This window comes from Oncorhynchus nerka, linkage group LG10 (assembly GCF_034236695.1).
Source record: "Oncorhynchus nerka isolate Pitt River linkage group LG10, Oner_Uvic_2.0, whole genome shotgun sequence".
NCBI classification, from domain to species: domain Eukaryota; kingdom Metazoa; phylum Chordata; class Actinopteri; order Salmoniformes; family Salmonidae; genus Oncorhynchus; species Oncorhynchus nerka.
This window is the reverse complement of record NC_088405.1, coordinates 65,370,539-65,394,236: the sequence shown is the minus strand read 5'-3', so window position 1 is coordinate 65,394,236 and position 23,698 is coordinate 65,370,539. Positions and strand designations below refer to the sequence as shown.

Below are 23,698 nucleotides of genomic sequence, written 5' to 3'. Positions count from 1 at the left end.
TGTTATAACAAATCTTAAATAAGTCCGTTTTTAATTGCATGAATGTGCTGGAGAAAATAGATCAATTATAGGTTGTGAGGTATAAGCCTAAATCTAAATCCATTGAAAATGAAATAGACTCCCCTGTTGTTATATAAAAAAATCCAGTCCTGCTCATTCACATGACCACATCCACCATTCACTAAAACATTGAGACTTCATTTCTTTAATCAATACCAGAGGTGAGAATCATCAAAAAGTAAGACATCAAAACAAAACACAAATACTGTAAGACAGACAGTGCACAGCCAAGTGTAAAAAAACACATTTGAGTGTTAATCTGCACACACAGTGTAGTATGGGACAGGTCCATGGTCTCTCCTAAATCATTGGGTTGTAATCAGGGGTTATCACTGGGGAGGGGAGGGACTGTGAGAAGTTGTCAGGTGTCTAGGGGTAGGGGCTGTTGTTGATTCTGGACTGGGAACTGTGCCAATAGATTGGGATAGGGTTTTGCTATGTGAGGGCTGGGCTCCATATGAGACCAGCTGGTCAGGCAGTGTTGCTCATGACAGAACAGTGAGAGATTGGTTGGGGCAAGCTGGGCATCAGTGTTGGTTTAGGAAGGAACTGTATGAGAGGGATTGGCACAGGAACTGGATCCTTGCCCCTCCACTTGGGCGTTGGGGTTTCCCTCTACTTCATTCAGGGGCTGTTGTTGCTCCTCCCCCCCGACAGGGACGCCACACTGCATTCTCTCACTTTGTGGCTGGTCACTCTGTACGTTGTTACTGCTATGGGGACTGTCGCTCTGTACGTTGTTGTTACTATGGGGACCATCGTTCTGTACATTGCTGTTGCTATGAGAGCTGTCACTTTGGGTCCTGTTGCCATTGGGATCATCGCCGAGGGGACTGTCGATCTGAATGGGGCTGGCGTCAGGGGCTGGGTTAGTGACGGTGCCCAGGAAGATTGGAGCGAGGGAGGCGTGGTCTACCAGGGCGAACAGGAAGGGGGAGTTCACAGAAAAGATGGGAACAGAGCGCATGATGGTGATGGAGGTGGCTGCAGATGCTTCAGCCCCCTCCTCACTCAACTCCACCCCGCAGGCGTGACGCATGCTGGACACCTGCAGAGGAACCGCTGACACACCGGACAGATTAGGACTAGAGAACAAAGAGCCCAGACCTGAGAGAGAGAGAGACACCAGAGAGATTTTGATTGACAGAATAGTAGAATACACAACATGCTATTTCTAAATTTAGTTGTGCCTCAGCAGTTTTTTGCTTGATAGGTCAGTCACTGACAGTCACTCAATAAGACATGTCAGCTAATCATTTTTAGGTTGGTAAATTAGTCAGCTATCTAAACTTGTAGTAATCATGGCTGTATACCGACAGGGCATGCAGGGCACATGCCCAGGGGCCCTGAACTCCAGGGGGGCCCCATTGATTTTGTTAGTCACTCAATCAGATATCATATTTAACATGGAATAAATAAAAATGTGTAGAATTACAGGAAATTTGCTTTAAACTGCACAAATGTCTCTCAGCCACATGGCAAAACGAGTAAAATTGCATGAAATTTGTTACAAAATTGTAACATTTTCTCTCCACCCCAGGGAAAAATACAGATGTGTGGAATTGCTGGAATTGTACTTTAAACCTAAAAATGTTCTCTTCGCCGTCAAGAAGGGGACCACTATAATGTTTTGCCCGCGAGGTAGGGGGGCCCCATTGTCTCACATCAGAAGGCTTCACTCCTACGTGATGTACGTCCCTCAACCGATCTCTCTTGTAGATGGCGTGGAACTCATCTCTAAAAATCTAGATTTTGCCCATCCACCTAAAACTAGTTCCTAATTCTGTAAATCATTCTGCTCTCGTTAGCTACTGACTACTATGGCAAACCATGCTCGACCACCTGAGCGAACGTGTTCCAGCGAGCAGCCTAGTCCAAGCTTGTTTGGCCATACGGTAGCATCCCTGCCTTTTGTTTCATCTGGATTGGTTTCAGACTGGTTCAGCCAGCAAGCAGACACTAGATAGCTAATGCCTAGGGCTGGCCCTGCCTGTCCGTTTATAGCTCACTTAAACTATGACTAGGGCTTAAACTATGACTCAAGTTTTTCCAGACCACGTGATCTGACAGAGGAAAAGTTCCTGGCCAAAACTATTTAACTTTCTGTGCTAGTTTCTAGACAGATGGGTTGCCTCCCAGAACGTACCAATGTTCCAGCATACAAGTCTGTACTAGGACCAACGTCAGTTTGGCAGAGAGGAAAGAGTGTAGCTAGCTAGATGGAGCTGGAGGAGGATATTTTCAATTTGTGTATTTCACAAGTGAGTAGTTTGCATGCGCCATGACGTTAGCATTACAAGCTTAAAACCCCTGACTGGCTGTGGCTAAAATTACCCTAGCTATCTGCATCCACATTGTGTGTGTCCGTCATATTTCTGAGGGGATTCTTTTTAAACCCCACCTACCAAAACAAGGGATTTGTTGGAAGAGTTGTCTGTCTCGAAAAGCACCTTCTCAGAATTAGCCAAGAGAACCAGACATGATTCCCAGACCTAGTGCTGTTGCCCTTGGTCATTTCTGACGCTACTTCTGTTCTCACCCATGCTGGTCAGCGCCTCCTGTAGCTCTTGGCGGTACTGCAGGGTGAACTTGGGCAGTTGGACCTGCATGGTCCTCTCCTGAGGTAGACGTCTGTACAAGTCAGAGATATTCAGCTTGGCCACCAGCGATGACACGTTTCCTCTTCCTGGCAACGGCATCACTACCAGAAAGCTGGTGTTTCCCTTAAATGGAAAACGTGCAACCTGCAAACACAGAAGGGGTGTGGAGAGAAACATTTTAGAGAGGGAGACTGCACCAACTGCACTGTAGAGAGATTGAGAGAAAGAGAATGGAGGTGAGAGAGTGGTGGAGAAAACAATAAGTTTTACTGTCTACTTTTCAACAGCAAGGACTTTTCAAAACAAGTCTCGAGTAGAAACTGTGGTGTGTGAAAAGATAGAAAGGGAGGATGGAGACAGAAGCAGACAACAGAACATATACAGCTAGCCCAGCTCACCTGAGCCCCAAGCTCCCCATCTTCTAACAGGCTCAGTGGATACTTGGCTGACCGCATCATGTCTACATGGACAAAGTTCTTATTGTCCAGGTAGAAGACATCCTTCTGTGTGAGCTGAGGGTCGAAGCGAGCCTCCCACTCACCTACCAGTGACAACAGGAGAACAAGCCACACAATTGTAAAAAGTAGACACTTGTATACAAACGTCAAATACATTATTTTAAACAAGGAGTGAAAGGGCTTACCTTTGAAATGCACAGCATTGATCAGCATGAGCACCACATCATGCGGAATACTGGTCAGGAAATTGGTCATGTGACCTTTGGTGGTGTCTTCCACCCATTGGTTGACATCTTCCACTGAGATCAAAGGGGCAGGCTCTGATTTGTAGCTACGCATGGATTCTGCAACAAAGGACTGGTACACCTCAAACTCTGAGAGAGAAAGAGAGAAACAAATATATAAACACATAAATATACACCAAAAGATTCCAAAACATTGTCAGACCTTTACTGCAATACCAAAGGCAGTTGAATGGATGTGCTTTATAATTATGTCAGTAGACTGCCATTTTCTGGCACAGAGCTGCAACACTGAAATATACACATAAACACACACACACACACACACACACACTCACTCACCTGGGCGCAGGTACATGCGTGTAGCCACCTGTAGGGAGGTGTTGGTGAGGTGTTGGAGCAGGCTGCCCAGGGATTCATGGTAGCAGGGCACAGTGTGGGCGTGTAGAGAACTTAGCAGCAACTTCTGTGTCTCGTTACGAGCTCCTGATAGGGGCATCACAAGGAGGCAATGACCATGTTTTGATTACATTCATTCTTTGAGACAAAAGTTAATAACAGTCATAAGCAGACATACACTTACAATCTCACAGATACATACTCACTCTTGACATTATACATGTCTCTCTCTCTCACACACACACACACGTGCCTCACCCAGTGTGAGCTGTGCTAGTGCAAGGGCCACGCTGAGGGGTGATATGATGACGTTGGGCTGCTCTGGCCCTGTCTGCAGGCTGTCCAGTAGTTGCCTGCCCAGTCTCTCTACAGCACCCCCTACTGACCACCGGGCCTCCTGGCTGAGCACCTGCTCCCCGCAAGAGTGGTACTCAGTAGCTACCGTACCAGTCTCATCCTGACAGAGAGAGAGAGAAAGACTAGGGGTTAGACTGAGAAACTAGGGTAGGGTGCTTTAAAAGTCTTGTAGTCAATACTTTTCTAATTTAAGGAAGGTTGATTTGTTTTGGGGTGAGGTTATGGTTGGCCCTCTTACAGTCAGTCCCAGCCAACAGAGGCAGAGCAGCAAGAGTACAGGCAGATGCAGCTTCATATCCCAACAGCTAGCCTGCAATACAGAACAAAGAAACCTGTACAATAATATAACATATATTCAAAGATACAGGTTCTATCTAGGACCATTTAAGGGAAAGTCTAAGGCAGATGTAAAAGGTTTATTAAATAAGGTTTGTTTGTATAGAAATAGATACACATACAAAATACTTTGACATGAACACAAAAGGCTGGTTAGATCTCAGTTCCTTCTAAAGTGCAACAGTGATTTCACAGGACTAAATTGACCTAGTTAGGCTACACACTGTGACCAAAAAACAGTGACAACCAATACTTTCCGTAAGGGAGGGCGCTAGCAACAGTGCTTGGACCCAGAAGTGAGCAAAGCCTCTCCCAACACAAATCAACTGGAAACAACTTTTCAGAACAATGGACCACACCCCAAACATTTCTTCACAGACAGCATGAGCATGTTCACAAAATGGTTCCTCATAGAAATAAAGCTAGACAGCAACGACGCTGCACAACCTGTGCACACACTCTGGGAGATTGTCAATTGGGCAAAAGTATGTCCTTTTTTAATTCTTTAGTAGGCAAAAACAAGTGTCTGCTCCCCTCTTCGATCACCTACTTCGACAGAGGATTTACAGGAATATCCTCACAGCAGGTAGCATGGAAGTGTTTTAAAATACACCACGTCCCTTTGAATCAGATGTTTTCTTCTCAAAGGAGTAAAGCCTGCACACTTTTAGAAAATATGCTACTTATCCTTTTATCTTTCAAAGCTAAATTCGTTTTGATCACTTTACACATTTATTTTAGGATTCCACCCCTGTAAATATAATTTGCCTGGTGATGCGAAAGAGTCGAAATGGAGAGTCTCATTTAATAAAAACGCATTTGTTTCCTCTCCCCAGCTGGAGGAGAGGAGGCGAGCAATCCAATTGGAATTCTCCCAATGGATTCTGATGCAAAACGTTTTGCAACAGAAACGATTTACTCTAAAGGGGAAATGTTTTGCAACAAAAACAGGATTTTCTATTGGACAAATATAGGTAGGTCCCTCCCCGTTTTGTTCCGTTTGCTCCGTTTGCTTTTGTTTGGTTTTTAAACGGTAAAGGGTTTCTGTAATAAATACACCCCTGAAAAGGACTATGGAGTGCTTTTATCAGAGAGGAAGAGGCGAAGCGAGATGGTCCACTCCCGTTAAAATCGGTGTACTTGGGAATACAGCGATATGCAGACCATATGCCTTCCCACCATTGGGACAACAACGCCCATTATTAGGGCGGAGACAAGACCGTCTCGTCATCATATACTGTACAGTATCTCTGCTTTTATACGTTTCACATGTTTAACACCAATTAGAGTCCCCTGGGAAACATGGACTGAAACTATGGTTCCTACCCTGTCACTATGGGCTTGTTCGACATTGCATTCGACAGTACAAGCGACTGCCGACAAAAAACCTTGCATCATAAATAACTACTCGCTATTATTTGTAGATCAGTCAGTCACAATTTGCCCATGATACATTATGGTTTTGATCCTCCAGAACACAGCCAATAACTTAAATAATTAAGATTCAATAACAGTGATTATCAATGCATAAGAATTACTGAACCCCTCACTTTTACAGAGCAAATAAAAGAGTACATATTGCTGCTGGACATGGCAACACCAGCGAACACTGATAGGTTGAGAGGAAATGAGAGCCAATCAAAAGCATGATTGCTTGGCTAGTGGTCCGTGTGGCATTGCTTTAGGCCTGGTTCTACACTGTAGAGATGTGTGGTGTTTTGCTCTGGGATCAACTGTTTGTCAGAGGGCCAAAGGTTTCTGTTTCACTGCTAAAGTCCACAAACAGCAAACACTGGCCTCACGACTGCAATGGGTTCTCTATGGATGCAATGGTAGTATTCGTGTTATATATATATATATATATATGACTCTGCTTAGAATCATTAGCATTCATAGACATAGTAGAAATAGTGCTAGTAGTGATGTCTTGATTGGTGATTAGAGTGTACATTTACAAAGGGCTCATTAAAGTCAATTTGAATCTTTAAAAAAAGACTAACCAGTTTGTGCTATCATTATATCACTAGTAAACTAATAGCTACAGCCATACATCTAAATCATGTTCCAAATAGCTTTAAATAAAGAGCACTTACTACACTAGAATTATATGGTTTCATGCACTGTGTCAAAAAACCTACTGACTCCCCAACATCAGATACTATCCCTTCCAAGTGAATTGAGGTGGAGAAAACTTACCCAGCCGATGTTTGGTCAGGGGATAGGTGATATAGGCAAACAGGATTAGGATATAGACAGAGAGTCAGACAGGCACGGTGAGTGTTCCCCTAGCTGGATCCTGTAGTGCCCAGTACTCTACTGTCAGCCCCCTCATTGCTCAGTTAATGTTCAACTCTGAATTGATTCAGCAGAGCCACTACACAACCAGAAAATGTAAATATGTAGATATGTGACCCACAGGTCAAACCTGCCTTCATAAGAGCCTTCCTCCCCTCATTCCATAGAAATGTCACTCATCTGAAACATTTAACAGGTGTAATAAATGTAAAAGTTGCCAGTAGCACAGTATGTTCACCTTTCTGCTCTCATCAGATCAGTGGTATCCCCTAGGGAGGATGAAATATGCATTTTTTTAAATGTCCATCAGAATTGTAATATCTACCGTCTAGTAAGGACCTCTATGTTTTTCTATTTTTCTCAGAGGATGGGGGTTGCCGTTTGGATTGTGATATTTTTTTTTGCTAACCCACAAACACATTTTCCTAGAAAGAGTTTGGAAACCCTCACAGATAGCTCTACGATAGTGTCAACTTTCAAATGTCTGCCCACTGAAGTGGCTGTGACCATGACAGCTGATATGTTACAACATTAACACGTATGACCTTTAGCATTACAGCACTGTGGCTCCCTCTATTGGCCCTAATGGAGGAAACCCAGAATAAGCACTGTAGAACGTTTCTATATGAATCAGAGTTGATATAACATGATTTTGGGCATAATTCTAGTCCTCTGTCTCTAGCCCTTTAGGTAAAATAGAGTAGGCGGTGGGAGATATTGTTTTTCTTGCATGGACTGCCCCATTCCAGCCCTACGCCGATGCAAGAACTTGGCACTAACATTGCAAACCCACAATGCACCTGTGAATCAGGGCATCACCTACTCAGCCCCTTTGGGTTGTTTTGCGGTGACTGTTTGCTTACTGCCTCACATTAGGGAAGCATAAAAGGACCCCATTCACAGCCCCCACCTTACCTCACGAGCCGATGGATTGTGTTATGTATACAGGTAGGAGAAGCATAGACTGTCTGCATAACTGATTTTTGACCTTTACTTGCAATCAGAACAAGTAGCCTGGATGTAGCCTTTTCCACATGTAAACCCTGGTCCTGAAACGCGGGAAAGGAAGATGATTGGCCCCCCACATATTTTGTATAAAGAATGACCTGCAAGTGGTCCTCCATGTTCCAATGAAATTTAAGCAAAATAATCAGATTTCATATTTGTGCATTTCTGTGTTTTAACTCTAATTTCTAAGAACATCTGGGCTATTTGAAGGGAGGGATCATGTTAAGGACTGAGTTTAAGTAAACAAAACAATTGCCATACGGTGGCAGTGTAGGATCTGAAGTCAAATGTGTGTATGTGTGTGTGTATATGTGTGTGTGTGTGTGTCAGACCGGAGTTCAAATTATATTTAAAATATCTCAATTACTTTCATATGCATTTCGAAGTAAGAATTCAGATATTTTAAATGTTGAATATTGGAATGTATTTGGAAATACAAAATTATACTGACTCCGGTATTAACCCAGGTATTTGAAAATAGTAATTGAAATAAGTATTTAAAAATACTTTCAAATAGTAGGCTATTTGTAGGATATTATTTGATACGGGACATATTTTTTTTAAAACAATCAAATACACATTTGAACCCCGGTCAGATGTGTCAATCAATCAAATTGTATTTGTCACATGCTTTGTAAACAACAGGTGTAGACTAACAGTGTAATGCTTACTTACAAGGCCCTTCCCAACAATACAGAGAGAAAATAGAAAAATAATAACACGAGGAAAGAATACACAGTGAGTAACAATAACTTGGATATATACACGGGTTACCAGTACCGAGTAGATGTGCAGGGTAGGTAGATATGTAGGGGTAAAGTGACTAGGCAACAGGATAGATAAGTAGTAACAGCAGCTTATGTGACGCGTCAAAAGAGTTGGTAAATGCAGCTGGTAAATGCAGATAGGTAGCTATTTAGTTCAATATTAAGCAGTCTTATAGCTTGGGGGGTAGAAGCTGTTCAGGGTCCTGTTGGTTCCAGACCTGGTGCACTGGTACAGCTTGCCGTGCAGTAGCAGAGAGAACAGTCTATGACTTGGCTGGCTGAGGTCTAACCATTTTTAGGGCCTTCCTCTGACACCACCTTGCAGTTGGATGCCAAGCAGTTTCCATACCAGGTGGTGATGCAACCAGTCAAGATGCTCTCAATGGTGCAGCTGTAGCACACTGTGTGTGTGTGATGGGGAATGTAACTTTACTCCCAAAGAAAGGTTGGTTTGCCAGCACTCACTGCTGTTTCAAGGAAATCCCAACTATCTGTCCCCTTATGTCGATCTCAGTTTATACCTTCTCTCGCTCTCTCACACCGCCATCCAAATGCCAATGTGGTATGACAGGATTTGAATTACATGGGTGTCCAAAACAAATCACTGCCTGCTGATAATATGTCAAATCACTGCCTGCTAGTCTTAATGTCACTTTGTGAGAAATTCACCAATTGTGATAAATCCTAACAAAGCTGCATCAATGAACAGATTCAAATTCAATCTTTAAAAATCTAAATTAAGTTTAAAAATGTTAAGTGCACAATATGACTTTAAAAAAAAAGAAAATCTAAGTGTTTAAGATAAACTTGCACCAGGACTACAGTGTGTGAGTAAACGCATTAAAAAAGTTAATATTTAAGTATGAATGCCACACAAGTGTTGACTCTGTCTCACACACACACACACACACACACACACACAAAGAGAGAGAGCGAGAAAGATGTCATGTGCAGTCCTATACCCAGTGTAAAGCTGGAGGTATCAGAGTTCGCTCACCCTTTCCCTCGTCATTTTTGCTTTCTTTCCGGAGTAAGTCCAGACGTGCGCAACTGTAATTATCTGTATTCTCTGACCGGGAGAGGATGGTGTCCTCGCTCCAGGCGATGTGGATCTTCAAGGATGGGGCGATTCTGTTCTGCACACCGTTCCTCCTCCTCCCACTACCTCTGCTGATCGGAACCACGGTATGCGCCAAAGTTGTCGAATAGACTTATTCCAGGGGTCCCTACCTCCTTTTGACCTCATCTAGAACTACTCTTTCTACACAAAGAGTAGGCTATCTGAATGATGATTTAAAATATTTCACTTGCAGCCTACGAGTAGTCTATCGTCTTGTTAGATATTTCATAAATTAAATCAGAATTATTTTGTGCACCTGACGCATGCTGATTTTGGCATAAACATATATTGCTATAGTTCTAATTTCCCCACGCACACACTGGCGTAGCACCCAAGGGGTGGGGGGCATTGGGGTCCCCCTCGGAGGTCGGGCCCCCGATAGCATATGAACACATTAAAAAAAAGATGTATTTTTAATTCATTAATTTGCTTTAACTGCAAACATTTTCTCTCAGACTTATAATAATAACAATTATAATTTATTCAGCTTCTATAGTGCTTTTCATTACAGAAATAATCTCAAAGTCTTGAAACTAAAAATAAACAATCATCAAATATAAGATGTAGTTACAACAATTGTCACCTAGAGTTGAACGTTTTGGGTGTTTCAAGCCTCCAAAAGATGGGTAGACCGTCAAGAGGGATCCACATAGCTTGAACAGAGGGAGGGAGTGGGTTTGTCAACAAGGGAAGATGACCAGATCCTCCAGTGGCAGGCAGCACAGCTCTCTCCATTCAAGGTGTTTCACCGGCGCCTCGCCATCACCGCCATCTGATTGCGGCTTCTCCATAGCCATTGACTCGGTCTTGTACGAGATGAACTTCGTTGTATTCTGGAAATTCAGAAAATGGAAATTCCGCTCTTTAACATGCTGACCCAACCGGCTCCGCGCTTGCGTCTGTGTGCCTTCTCATGCGCATATTGATTTTGTCTATCCCCACCAGACATGACACAGGTTAAAATACTAAAATCTAGACGTGAAAGACACGCACACCTATTTAGGCGAGGTGCTGGCTAGCGGAGTGGAATGCTTTAAAAAATTAAGGAGAGCTGCACACTCTAGGAGCTCAGATGGAACAAATTTGATGTCTAACGTTTCAACAGACAAGCTGTCTTCATCAGGGTATAATGACACTGCAGGATGACTCATTTATATAGTGTCAGAAGACACACACAGGTGTCTGTAATCATGGCCGGGTGTGGCCTGATATCATTGGTTAATTCTCATATATTAAAATAGCATACAAAAAACATAAATGGATAGGCTACGATCATAGATACAATTTGGCTACATAAGCCTACAAACATTTACAACAGCAAAATCACAATAATCACAAGAATGGCTTCAGATCAAAGTCTACGATGAGACCGAAGGGAGCAAGAGTCTTTAAATTAAAGATCCAGGCAGCCTCTCATTTTAACAATACATTGTCGAGGTCACCCCCTCTCCCAGGAAGGGTGACATGTTCGATGCCAATATAACGTAGAGACGAAATCGAGTTAAAAGTGGGCCGTAACTGGGTAAGTTTTTGCACTTAATGGTGCTACAAAGCTCCGAGATGCGTACTTTTAATTCATGCTTTGTTTTACCCACATCATTTTTACCTCAAGGACAAGTTATATATAAATAACTGCCTTAGTGGAGCACATTATAACACCTTTGATTGGGATCTGTTCCCTGTTTGGGGTTTGTTTGAAGGATCTACATTAATAAGTGCCATTGCATTGAGCACAGCCATTACACTTGTAGTTTCCATCCAATAGGGGCGCAAATACACGTTGTGCAGGGATATCATGGGGTGGTAAATCAGAGTTTACCAATTGATCTCTGAGGTTTCTGCCCCGCGAGAATGCGACCAAGGGAAGGTCCGCAAACACATTACCGATACTATCATCGGATCTAAGAATGTGCCAATGTTTGTGAACGATTCCCTTAATTTGTTCAAAGCACTTTGAATAGCGGGTAGTTAGAACGCAAGAATGTTTCTTTTTGCGAGACTGACCTTGAAAGAGGTCATGTCTCAATTTGTTTAAAATGTTCTCAATTGCAGTATTAATCTGACCATTTCTGTACCCAGTGCTGATGAACCATGATAACTATCCGTCAGTGTTGATATAGTCGGTGATTCCCAGAAGTATCCATTGAGATATGTAGAATCTGAAAAAACATCCCAGATGCCACACTGATTGACCGGGTAATCCTGGCAACTGGATCTCATGGGTCTCCACAGCATGTGCCATCCGTATGTAACTAAAGTAGAAGGCCCAGCTGGACCCTTTAAATATAAATATTAATATACCAGAAAAATACACATAGCAAAGATTTTTGGTTTCGGAGAGAGTGTGTTATTGACACCTGACCATGCTTTCTCCTGCTGTGCTGACAGACCGTTGACCAATTTTAGGTATTACTCCCACTTAGTAATCTACTCTTGTGAGAGTGACATAAAGCCTGACCTGCCCCAGGAGGTCTTATATTCTTGTAAGGTCAGTGTTTCAGTGCCAAAGCATTGAAGACTAAGGAAAATTTTCCTAATCACACCATAGGGTGTTGAAGTTCAAGTTTACATTACTTGAGATTCACAAATTCACATCACAGATCAATATTGATACAATGGCACTATCAGACACACAGAACACCGTGTTTTCATGTGTGTGTGGGTGTTTGTCCTTTTGACCTCTAGGATATTTGGGGTCTCTGTACATCTATATGCATCTAAATCATGTATTGTAAATGTGTGTGCTGCAGGAGGCAGGCTGTGCCTATGTGATAGCCCTGATGGCAGTGTACTGGTGTACTGAGGTACTGCCGCTGGCTGTGACTGCTCTCCTGCCCGCTGTCCTCTTCCCTTTGTTTGGCATCATGGAGTCCAAGCAGGTACGCTTCCCTCACACACGCACAAACACACATGCTCACACTCAAAGACAATCTCTCACGTGTGTGTATCAGGTGTGTATGCAGTACCTGAAGGACACCAACATGCTGTTTGTTGGCGGGCTAATGATGGCTGTTGCCGTGGAGAAGTGGAATCTTCACAAGCGCATCGCCCTCAGAGTTCTACTCGTTGTGGGGATGCGGCCTGCCCTGTGAGTAGCAAATCACAGGTGTCTGTCTATCAGTTGTTCAAGTATCAAATCAAGATTGTCAGCCCACTGAGCTAAAGCCTAGCATGCTTTCCTCCTTCTCCACTTCCTATTTTCTTTTCTGACTCTGATACACCCTCCCCTCCTCCGCTGTCCCCACCAGTCTGATGCTAGGGTTCATGGGTGTGACAGCCTTCCTGTCCATGTGGATCAGTAACACAGCCACCACAGCTATGATGGTCCCCATTGTCCAGGCCGTCCTGGAGCAGCTCAACGGCCCACGAAAGGGGGAGAACCCCCTGCCCACCCCTCAGAGCCAGGAGAATGGTACGACTCCTGAGGAAAATCTGGAGAACAGTTCGACCCCACAGGACACACTTATGATCCAGGACAATCACATCCCACTGGAGAAACTAGCCTCAGAAGATAAACTGGACTCCCCAGACAAACCAGTTCCTCAGGACAACTCTCTGACTGATGGGAAGCCAGGTGAGGTGCAGGGCACTGGGCTGGGGGCAGAGGCCAGGGCAGGGGTCTGGGGTCTGGGTGAGGCTGGAGCACTGCTTTTTCACCAACACACCATAACACAGTTAAATGGCGATTTCAGACAATTATAGACATAGGCTAAATGTCTGTAGGCAACAGGAAAACTATAGCCTGCCTAGTTTGGCCGTGACCTCTTGGTAGTCCTGATTCCCAAACATCTCTAATATATAGTGCTATTTTCTCCTCCTTCCTCTCTGTATACAGTGATGGTGTCCATGGTCTTTAAGGAAGGGACTGAAGCAGAGGAGCAGGTTGGGGAGGAAGAGGAGGAGAAGGAGAGGATGAAGATGTGTAAAGGCCTGACGTTGTGTGTGTGTTACGCTGCCAGCATCGGCGGCACTGCCACTCTAACTGGCACCGGACCCAACCTTGTCCTCACAGGGCAGATGAGCCAGTATGTACCACACACACACACACACACACACACAGACACACACACATATGTACCTCTCACAGACACACACCTCACATATGTTAGTGCATGTACAGTATATCCCGTCGCTATAAACATAGATATGGGGGTCAGAACATATCGTGTTGATCAACTGACATTTGATGTTTTACATTTCTGAGAAGTTGTGTTGTTAATAGAAGCCCACTGTCAGACTCTTCCCTCAGAACGGTGACGTCATTAACTTTGCCTCATGGTTCGCCTTTGCCTTCCCCACCATGCTGCTGATGCTGACGCTGGCCTGGCTCTGGCTCCAGCTCGTCTTCATCGGCTTCAAGTGAGTCACCTGGCCAGAGCATCACAGTGCATTATTTTGACTCTACTCTCTCCTCCCTCTCAGTTCAACCATGACATGATATCTGTAAAGGTTTGCATAGGCCAAATAGGGGTAATGTCTCTCTCACTCACTCTGCTTCTTATCTGACCTATTATTGTAAATCATCTCTCTCTCACTCAGTCTCTCTTTCTCTCACCCCTTTCTCTTTTCCTCCCCCACTCATTTCTCTCACCCCTGTCTCCCTGTCTCCCTGTCTCCTTGTCTCCCTGTCTCCTTGTCTCCCTGTCTCCCTGTCTCCCTGTCTCCCTGTCTCCCTGTCTCCCTGTCTCCTTGTCTCCCTGTCTCCCTGTCTCCTTGTCTCCCTGTCTCCCTGTCTCCTTGTCTCCCTGTCTCCCACTCCTCCTCTCCAGTCTGAAGCGTACATGGGGCTGTGGTGCTGTGCAGTCAGAGAAGGAGTTTGCGGCATATGATTTGATCCGTGAGGAGCATCGTCGTCTGGGGCCCATGTCTTATGGAGAGCTGAGTGTCCTGGGGCTCTTCATCCTGCTGGTGGTGCTTTGGTTCACACGAAGCCCAGGCTTCATCGATGGATGGGCAACCCACGTCTTCAATGCCAAAGCACCGTGTGTAACACACACCACAGTGAAATAATGTACACAGCATACACACTCAACCACACAGACACACACACACACGCAAGTGGAAATATGCAGAAACATGCACAGTAACACAAGCCTGATCTGATCTGAAGGATAGGTGACCTGAGTTGTCTTTAGTCCCAGAACCTTCCATTAGACCAAATGTCAGGACACGGAGAACAGGATAAAACAAACACAGGCGGACAAAATATGTCGTTCAGAGAGTAAACCATCTGTGTTGCATCAATACACGTGTTCTGAACTTTGACACACAGGAACACACACGTGTACACGTACACACACTCTCATCTGCACACACATACACTGTAACCAGCACACAGAGTCCGGGAAACATGATCTCACTAGTGAATGAGAGACAAAAGCACACTTCTTTATGACAAACAGATCGATGGGCAGGAGAGGCACACACTTCATTCTGGGCAATTCCACGATAACGGAATTACGCTTAGACTCAGATTAACTTTCAAATGTATGCCAAACTAAAATAATTGATTTCAAAGACTACTTTGTACAATTTAGACAGAAAATTTCACAAAAACCCATTTACTGGAAGACCTGTGCAGATGCAAAGTTTGGTAACAGAATTACAGTAAACTCTCCCTCAGTGTTTTATGCGACCACCATTTCCAAAAACGTTTTGGCCGACCCCACCAAATTCACATAGAATGTGAGTTATAGATTTGTCATTCTCATTGAAAGGAAGTCTAAGAAGTGGTAGATCTGTTCTATGTGTGCTATTTCTATGCTTCCTGTATTTAAGTTTAATTTTTGTCTTTTACGTTTGCTTTTGTACACCAACTTCAAAAAGCTGAAAATACAGTATTTTTGGATATTGAAAATATATTTCACAGTGGTTTAGATGGTACAATGATTCTCTATACAAGACCTTGTTTGTTTTGTCAAATAAACAGAGAAATGGTGGATCGATATCTGTATATTGCCCCTTTAAATGTCTGCTCCGAATTAAGATCCAAAGATTCCTGCAGAAAGAATGGGGTGTCAGCTATGACATGACACCTTGAATTAAAAAATTTAAAAAAAATGGTTATTGAACTACAGTAGGTGACAATTTCAGTAACGGAATAACATCATGGGTACATGATCTGTACTATACAGGAATTCATAATTATGGATATATTTATATAATTAAATAGTTAAATAAAGGTCAAATGTTTAAATTAAAAATTAAAAATCAGAGTGCTGAGTGTTGGGCCAGTAACCGAAAGGCTGCTGGATCAAATCCCCAAGCTGACTAGGTAAAAATCTGTCGTTCTGCCCCTGAGCAAGGCAGTTAACCCACTGTTCCCTGGGCGCGGATGTCAATTATGGCAGCCCTCCGCACCTCTCTGATTCAGAGGCGTTGGGTTAATTGAGGAAGACACATTTCAGTTGAGTGCATTCAGTTGTACAAGTGACTAGGTATCCCCTTTCCCTATTATTCTACACACTGGCTTTGATTGTAATGAGCTCCGCCCCCAAACAAGACCACATTGGGTTGGACCAGACCAAATCTTGAAACAATCTAAACATCTGTTTCACAAGTTTGGATATCACAGTACAACACAGTAGAGTCCAACAGTACATTATACTGTACTCTACGCTTGTGTGCTCTACTGTAGTATACAGTACTTTTCTCTAGAATTCTATAATTGGTTCAGATCTGGTCCGGACAGGGAGGACTGACCAAATTTCAACTACTTTTCAACATCCATGAACGTCGGGTGTCGGTCGGTGCTCAGTGGGGTGAGGATGCTTGATAAAGTAAATGGAAAAAGGGTAGGTGGTAGGGTGTCATGGTAGGTGTCAGTAAGAGCCAGGAGAGGTGGCATTACATGGAGAGAGAGAGAAAAGGCAGAGAAACAGAGAGTGAGAGTGGGTAGAGGTTGTCGAGACTGTTTTCATAGTCTTACTTTGACCACCAGACGACAGAAAGATTAAACATATATGTTATGAGCTGAACAGGATAGGTAATATAACATTTATATATGCCTTAATTTCTCAAAAATATAGACTCTTAGCTTTCGTTTGACACGCAATGTGACATGTTCCTATGAACTTTACATGTTGGTGCTCATGGGTCCTTTTACATGGAAATGCCCTTCTCTCTTATCTGGTCATGTGACCTGCCTAACACATAGGGCATATGTGACCGTGACGTCTGTCAATTTATGAATGGGCACATCACCATGGAAACAGGCGTTGATTCTAACAGAATCCTGGATCAAACTGGGGCTAAGGTCATCAAAAATGCTCTGTCCTTTACGTCAATCACCTCTGTCATCACATTGCCATTGGGTAAGAATTAGTTAGTGTTCAAAAAAGGATTGGAGGGCCCCTCCCCGGCCTCCCTCTGCACCTTTTCCCAACTCCTAACCCCTGTATTCCCCTGCACTGCTGCCCCCTAACCCCACACAGTCTAACAGCTAACCGCTAGCCATCCTCTCCTAAACCCTCCACCTCTCCCTCTCCAGGTTTGTAACTGATGCCACAGTGGCGGTGTTTGTTGCCATTCTGCTGTTCGTCTTGCCCTCTGAGCCCCCCCGCTACCTCTGCTTCTGGAGAACACAGAGATTTGACACAGGTGATACACACAAAAAACAGAAATACCTTAGTTACATAAGTATTCAGACCCTTTGCTATGAGACTCGAAATTGAACTCCGGTACATCCTGTTTCCATTGATCATCCTTGAGATGTTCCTACAACTTGATTGGAGTCCACCCTTGGTAAATTTGATTGATTGGGCTTTTTGCATGTCACAGCAAAAACCAAGCCATGACGTCGAAGGAATTGTCCGTAGAGCTCCGAGACAGGATTGTGTCGAGGCACATATCTGGGGGAGGGTACCAAAACATTTCTGCAGCATTGAAGGTCCCCAAGAACACAGTGCCCTCAATCATTCTTAAATGGGAGAAGTTTGGAACCACCAAGACTCTTCCTAGAGCCGGCCAAACTGAGCAATTGGGGGAGAAGGGCCTTGGTCAAGGAGGTGACCAAGAACCCGATGGTCACTCTGACAGAGCTCTAGAGTTCCTCTGTGGAGATGGGAGACTTTCGAGGACAACTATCTCTGCAGTACTCTACCAATCAGGCCTTTATGGTAGCGTTTGGTTGATTTTCCGTCTAATGAAAAGAAAGTAATAGAAAACAGCATCAGTAAGTGTCCCACAAGAGTGATGACTGCTCACCTGAAACTCTTGGGAAAGCACTTTGGGACTTCCCAATCCGTTTGACTGTGATCCTGGCTCAGTTGACATGCCGGTAAGTGAAATCATACAAATGATTGAGTTGTTATGTAACCGAATGCATTCACGGGTCACAACACAGGAGTTTTGGTTCCTGACTCAAAAGGAATACCTTGCCTTTTTCCTCTGAGCATTAATGCTGTGTTCAAAACAACTGGAAACTCGGAAATCTCCACCTTCCCGACTTCAGTGTGTTCAAGACAACTGGGAACTCGGAAAGACATGAGCTCCGACTGTGAAAAACATTTTTGAAACTCCAACTCGGAATTCCAACTCGGGAACTCTGGCCTCTTTTTAGAGCTCTGACTTTCCAACCTTTCCAATCACTGACATCATGATTTGACCTTGAAAGCACCAAAAACACATGGTAGGCTATATCTGTGTGAAGCCAGATTCAGTGCTCTTGTCTGCATTAAAAACGAGCTGCTCTTCCTCCCGGGGAAGGACTGCCCATTCCATGATCTCGCCATCACGGTTGACAACTCCATTGTGTCCTCCTCCCAGAGCGCTAAGAACCTTGGCGTGATCCTGGACAACACCCTGTCGTTCTCAACTAACATCAAGGCGGTGGCCCGTTCTTGTAGGTTCATGCTCTACAACATCCGCAGAGTACGACCCTGCCTCACACAGGAAGCAGCGCAGGTCCTAATCCAGGCACTTGTCATCTCCCGTCTGGATTACTGCAACTCGCTGTTGGCTGGGCTCCCTGCCTGTGCCATTAAACCCCTACAACTCATCCAGAACGCCGCAGCCCGTCTGGTGTTCAACCTTCCCAAGTTCTCTCACGTCACCCCGCTCCTCCGCTCTCTCCACTGGCTTCCAGTTGAAGCTCGCATCCGCTACAAGACCATGGTGCTTGCCTACGGAGCTGTGAGGGGAACGGCACCTCAGTACCTCCAGGCTCTGATCAGGCCCTACACCCAAACAAGGGCACTGCGTTCATCCACCTCTGGCCTGCTCGCCTCCCTACCACTGAGGAAGTACAGTTCCCGCGCAGCCCAGTCAAAACTGTTCGCTGCTCTGGCCCCCCAATGGTGGAACAAACTCCCTCACGACGCCAGGACAGCGGAGTCAATCACCACCTTCCGGAGACACCTGAAACCCCACCTCTTTCAGGAATACCTAGGATAGGATAAAGTAATCCTTCTCACCCCCTTAAAAGATTTAGATGCACTATTGTAAAGTGGCTGTTCCACTGGATGTCTTAAGGTGAACGCACCAATTTGTAAGTCGCTCTGGATAAGAGCGTCTGCTAAATGACTTAAATGTAAATGTAAATGTAAAACAAAATATTGATCCAGGTTGGATATGACAGCAGAGATGAGGTGTGCACAGTCGACCCAGACTTTGAGAAGCTCTGACGCAACATGCATCAAGCACACCCATCTCCTTAGTGGTGGGATAAGATGCATTATGTCAGACTAATATTCAATTGACTGCCATAGCTGCAAATAAAGTAAACATTGGCTGTTAAGTATATTTCTTTTTTCACATAGTTTAGGTTGCGAGAATTGTCAGATATCAAAATGGGGTCTGGGGCCAAAAAGTTTGTGAACCCTGCTGTAGACAATGCTTGACATGTGTGTGCCTCCTCCCGTCAGAGCCCCAGCCCACCCGTGGCCCCGCCCCTGCCCTGCTGACCTGGCAGGTGACTCAGAGGAAGATGCCCTGGAGCATTGTACTGTTGCTAGGAGGAGGCTTCGCACTGGCTAAGGGCAGCGAGGTGTGTGTGTGTGTGTGTGTGTGTGTGTGTGTGTGTGTGTGTGTGTGTGTGTGTGTGTGTGTGTGTGTGTGAGCTTCAATATGTGTGTGTATCCATCTAGGTGTCTGGTCTGTCGCGGTGGCTGGGTGATCAGATGATGCCTCTCTACTCCGTCCCTCCCTGGGCCATCGCTGTCATCCTCTGTCTCCTCATCGCCACCTTCACTGAGTGTGCCAGCAACGTGGCTACCGCTACACTCTTCCTGCCCATCCTCGCCTCCATGGTACATACACAGTCTCTCTTTCTCCCCCTCCCCCTCCCTCTCACACAGACACTCCCTCTGCGCCCTCATTCTGGGATCAAGTTTCCTCTTGATGAAATTGGAATGTACTGAATAGAGTTGGTCAATAGGGGATCTGAGCCAGGCCTATCACTTAAGAGGTTCACACACACACACACAGAGAGAGAGAGAGAGACTCTCTCGCTAATAGGTCACATTAGAGAGCAGACAGTGAGACTGTAGCAGCACTGTGTAGAGCTCTCAGCTCTGTTGATTCAGTGAAGAGAAGCTTTGATAACTGATCCAGCACACAGAGCCACATGCATACACACTCTTATGCATCATATTCACATCCACATTACAGGATAGTATTACTTGCGTATGTGCTCGTGTGTGCTCATGTGCATGCATTCGTATGCACTTAAGTGCGAGTGTGTGTTGCTTAATATGTGTGTGTTCTATTGCAGTCCCAGTCCATAGGGTTGAACCCGCTGTATGTGATGGTACCCTGCACCCTCAGTGCATCCTTTGCCTTCATGCTGCCTGTGGCCACGCCTCCTAATGCCATCGTGTTCTCTTATGGATACCTGAAGGTGTCAGACATGGTGAGAGACAGGCTACCATAGGTACCTACTGTACTTATCAGACAGAGTCAAATCGGAGGGCCTGTTGTCCGGACCTCTGGCAGTCTCTATGGGGTTGCCACAGGGTTCAATTCTCTGGACGACTCTTTTCTCTATATACATCAATGATGTCACTCTTGCTGCTGGTGATTCTCTGATCCACCTCTGCACAGACGACACTATTCTGTATACTTCTGGCCCTTCTTTGGACACCGTGTTAACTATTTATTGCCTTACCTCCCTTGTCTTACCTCATTTGCACACACTGTATATATACCTTTTTTCTCTATTGTGTAATTGACTGTATGTTTGTTTATTCCATGTGTAACTCTGTGTTGTTGTTTATGTCGCACTGCTTTGCTTTATCTTGGCCCGGTTGCAGTTGTAAATGAGAATTTGTTCTCAACTAGCCTACCTATATATATATTTCACCCTGCCACCCAATCCGAAACCTTAACCTCCTCCTCACACCTTATTCATCCACCATCACCTCCCTCCCCTCAACCCCTCATCCCCTCAACCTACCACCACCTCAACTCTAACCCCCCCTCTCTCCTACAGGCTAAAATGGGTATAGTGATGAACATCATCGGGATCCTGTGCATCACTCTGGCCATTAACAGCTGGGGTAGAGCTATGTTCAACCTGGACACCTTCCCCTCCTGGGCCAACACCACCGCGAACATCACTACAGGAGGGGGGGGGGGGGAATGACCCCAAATATACCACCATACGCCCCTGTACTGCCATTGCACTGCTACCGATGCCAAAAGGGGATGAGGAAGGGGGAGTATTACCGAGACCACAGATCTTTCTCCAACAGCACTACAAGCCTCGCTGGGGCAACAGAAGGCTGGCCATGAGAGCACTGTTATGGTCTGGTGAACACATGCGCGCGCACACACACACACTGGGATAGTTTCCAGCTGTGCCATCACCATACCGGTTTATTATCAGTGTATTTTCTACTGTTCGGGACTGATTCTTATATTATATGGTTATGACACTAGAGAGCCTTAGGGAACAGGGATGATAAATAACTTGCAAAGCCAAGACATGCTGTAATACTGTAACTTATATTTGTATTACTGACAATATTGTTATATCAATTTATATTCTATAATTGTATTATATTACAGGGATCATCAACTAATTTTAGCCACTGGCTAATTTTCTCTTGAGTGGATGGTCAGGGGTCCGGAACATAATTACAAATCATTTGGAGACTACAAATTGACTGCCCAAACAAATATAATATTTGAATAAAACATAATCATTGCAAACCTTGCTTACGTTTGTATACGATCACACATATCGCTCTATTATCCGTGGGAATACTTCGGAACAGATTTTCCTCATTAAAATCACTTGGAGCTGATTTTCTGGCATTTTCAGTCTTTTATGTCAAAACAATCAAAAAAAGAAAATAATACGTTTTGCACAGAAAACTTGGAGGCCAAATAAAATAATCTGCCAGTTGGGGAACTCTGTTAGATTACATCAATTAGGATAAATAATCTGCGGGCTGCCAGTTGGGGAACTCTGTTAGATTACATCAATTAGGATCAATTCTTTTCCGTAAGTGTAATTAATTAGATATTTTGTATAGTTATCAATGTAAATTATTGACTTTTGTAAGAGTTTAGAGTTGTTTTTTTCCATTCCAATAACAACCTATTATGGTTTTGTCTATTGTACTGTATTTGTTTAGTTTTTTTGCTGAATAAAGCCTGGACTTTTGAGGTTGTGCTGATTACTGTTTGAGCAGATATGGTCCCTGGGACATAGTCTCTTTCTGTTGACCACAAAACATCTTCTCTCACACTAGCCTATCAAACTATATACCATGCAGTACTACGACAGACACAAATATCATTTGGATAAGAATTCAGTTACTGTCTTGAAGGCAAACGCTTAAGCACAGTACTACAGAAGCCTGTTGTTGCCCCTCTCTCTCTCGCTCTCTCTCTCTCTCTCTCTCTCTCTCTCACTCTCTCTCACTCTCTCTCTCTCACTCTCTCTCTCAAACACACAAAAATGTTCAGGGTTACCTCATCAAGCAAACAGAATGAGATATGGTGTGTAGTCAGTCAGCCTAAATGTTTAGAAGCGTATTCCTCCACACACACACACACACACACACACACAAAACACGCCGCAGGACAGGATAAAGTCCACTGACGCCAAAAGAGAAATGACTTATCTATTCACTCACGTCTGAGAACATGACTGACTATAACAAACCCTCTATCTATATCATACTGATATCCTCAGGGGATTCAAGTCATTCAGTCAAAGAATCTCAAAAGTGTATAATTAATCGTTCACCTCCCAGTTAAGTTATTGGATGCTTTGGTTGAAGGAGTTTTTAAATATGTTTTATAATTCAGAGGATTGTAAGAACAGGAGGGTGTATTGAACTATGACCCTGCCTGTCTGGGGCAGGTAGAGCTGTGGGACAACAACTCAGCAGGGGGTATGAGGCAAGTGCTACAGGGCCTTCAGAAAGTATTCATACCCCTTATTCCACATGTTGTGTTACAGCCTGAGTTCAAAAGGAATTCAATAGATTTTTGTCTCACCCATCTACACATAATACCACATAATTACAAAGTGTTTTTTGAAATTTTAGCAAATGTTTTGAAAATGAAATACATAAATATATAATTTACAATAGTATTCACACCCCTGAGTCAATATATGTTAGAATCACCTTTGGCAGTGATTACAGCTGTCTCTAAGAGCTTTGCACACCTGAATTGTACAATATTTTAACTTCATTCTTTTTTTTTCATTCTTCAAGCTCTGTTAAGTTGGTTGATCACTGCTAGACCCATTTTCAAGTCTTGCCATAGATTTTCAAGTCAAAACTGTAACTAGGCCACTCAGGAACATTAAATTCTTGACAATATGAATTGTGGTACTGAGTGATGTGTTATGTTGGATTTACCCCAAACATAACGCTTTGTATTCAGGACATAAAGTTAATTTCTTTGTCACATTGTTTGCAGTTTTACTTTAATGCTTCATTTCAAACAGGATGCATGTTTTGGAATATTTTTATTCTGTAAAAGTTTCTTTCTTTTACCTCTGTCAATTCGGTTAGTATTGTGGAGTAACTGCAATTTTGTTGATCTATCCTCAGTTTTCTCCTATCATAGCCATTAAACTCTGTAACTGTATTAAAGT

At 44.0% G+C, this 23,698-nt stretch overlaps 2 protein-coding genes across 7 annotated transcripts; one reads left to right on the top strand and one right to left on the bottom strand.

The window, feature by feature from the left end:
- Nucleotides 1-189: 189 nt before the first annotated feature.
- On the bottom strand, nt 190-10,725 carry LOC115135861 (alpha-2-antiplasmin-like). 4 transcript variants are annotated; one of them, XM_029671003.2, is made up of 8 exons: nt 10,226-10,725; nt 4,355-4,426; nt 4,018-4,216; nt 3,703-3,846; nt 3,304-3,492; nt 3,059-3,201; nt 2,600-2,804; nt 190-1,167 (listed from the first exon to the last, which is right to left on the bottom strand). In XM_029671003.2, the coding sequence occupies exons 2-8, from the start codon at nt 4,409-4,411 to the stop codon at nt 599-601; spliced, it is 1,506 nt and encodes a 501-aa protein (XP_029526863.1). In that variant the 5' UTR covers nt 4,412-4,426; nt 10,226-10,725; the 3' UTR covers nt 190-598. The 4 variants fall into 4 exon arrangements, with proteins under 4 accessions (XP_029526863.1, XP_029526860.1, XP_029526861.1 ...); XM_029671000.2 differs by lacking the exon at nt 10,226-10,725 and adding an exon at nt 9,520-9,623; XM_029671001.2 differs by lacking the exon at nt 10,226-10,725 and adding an exon at nt 6,649-6,800.
- LOC115135860 (Na(+)/citrate cotransporter-like) lies at nt 9,606-22,251 on the top strand. Of its 3 annotated transcripts, XM_029670998.2 has the most exons (12): nt 9,606-9,707; nt 12,393-12,521; nt 12,594-12,730; nt 12,891-13,216; nt 13,478-13,667; nt 13,879-14,001; nt 14,412-14,624; nt 17,132-17,241; nt 19,506-19,627; nt 19,728-19,889; nt 20,354-20,491; nt 21,071-22,251. In XM_029670998.2, the coding sequence occupies exons 1-12, from the start codon at nt 9,606-9,608 to the stop codon at nt 21,221-21,223; spliced, it is 1,905 nt and encodes a 634-aa protein (XP_029526858.1). In that variant the 3' UTR covers nt 21,224-22,251. The 3 variants fall into 3 exon arrangements, with proteins under 3 accessions (XP_029526858.1, XP_029526859.1, XP_029526857.1); XM_029670999.2 differs by lacking the exon at nt 12,393-12,521; XM_029670997.2 differs by having other exon boundaries at nt 12,393-12,730.
- Nucleotides 22,252-23,698: the final 1,447 nt, after the last annotated feature.

Excerpts from the sequence above, each read along its gene's own strand:
- LOC115135861 (XM_029671000.2), bottom strand. Across the intron at positions 4,217-4,354 it reads TCTGTTGGCTGGGACTGACT|GATGAGACTGGTACGGTAGC; the intron begins GTAAGAGGGCCA and ends TCTCTCTGTCAG. Across the intron at positions 3,202-3,303 it reads CAATGCTGTGCATTTCAAAG|GTGAGTGGGAGGCTCGCTTC; the intron begins GTAAGCCCTTTC and ends TGTCACTGGTAG.
- LOC115135860 (XM_029670997.2), top strand. The coding sequence starts at position 9,606 with ATGGTGTCCTCGCTCCAGGCGATGTGGATCTTCAAGGATGGGGCGATT. Across the intron at positions 9,708-12,392 it reads CTCTGCTGATCGGAACCACG|GAGGCAGGCTGTGCCTATGT; the intron begins GTATGCGCCAAA and ends TGTGTGCTGCAG. Across the intron at positions 14,625-17,131 it reads GTCTTCAATGCCAAAGCACC|GTTTGTAACTGATGCCACAG; the intron begins GTGTGTAACACA and ends CTCCCTCTCCAG.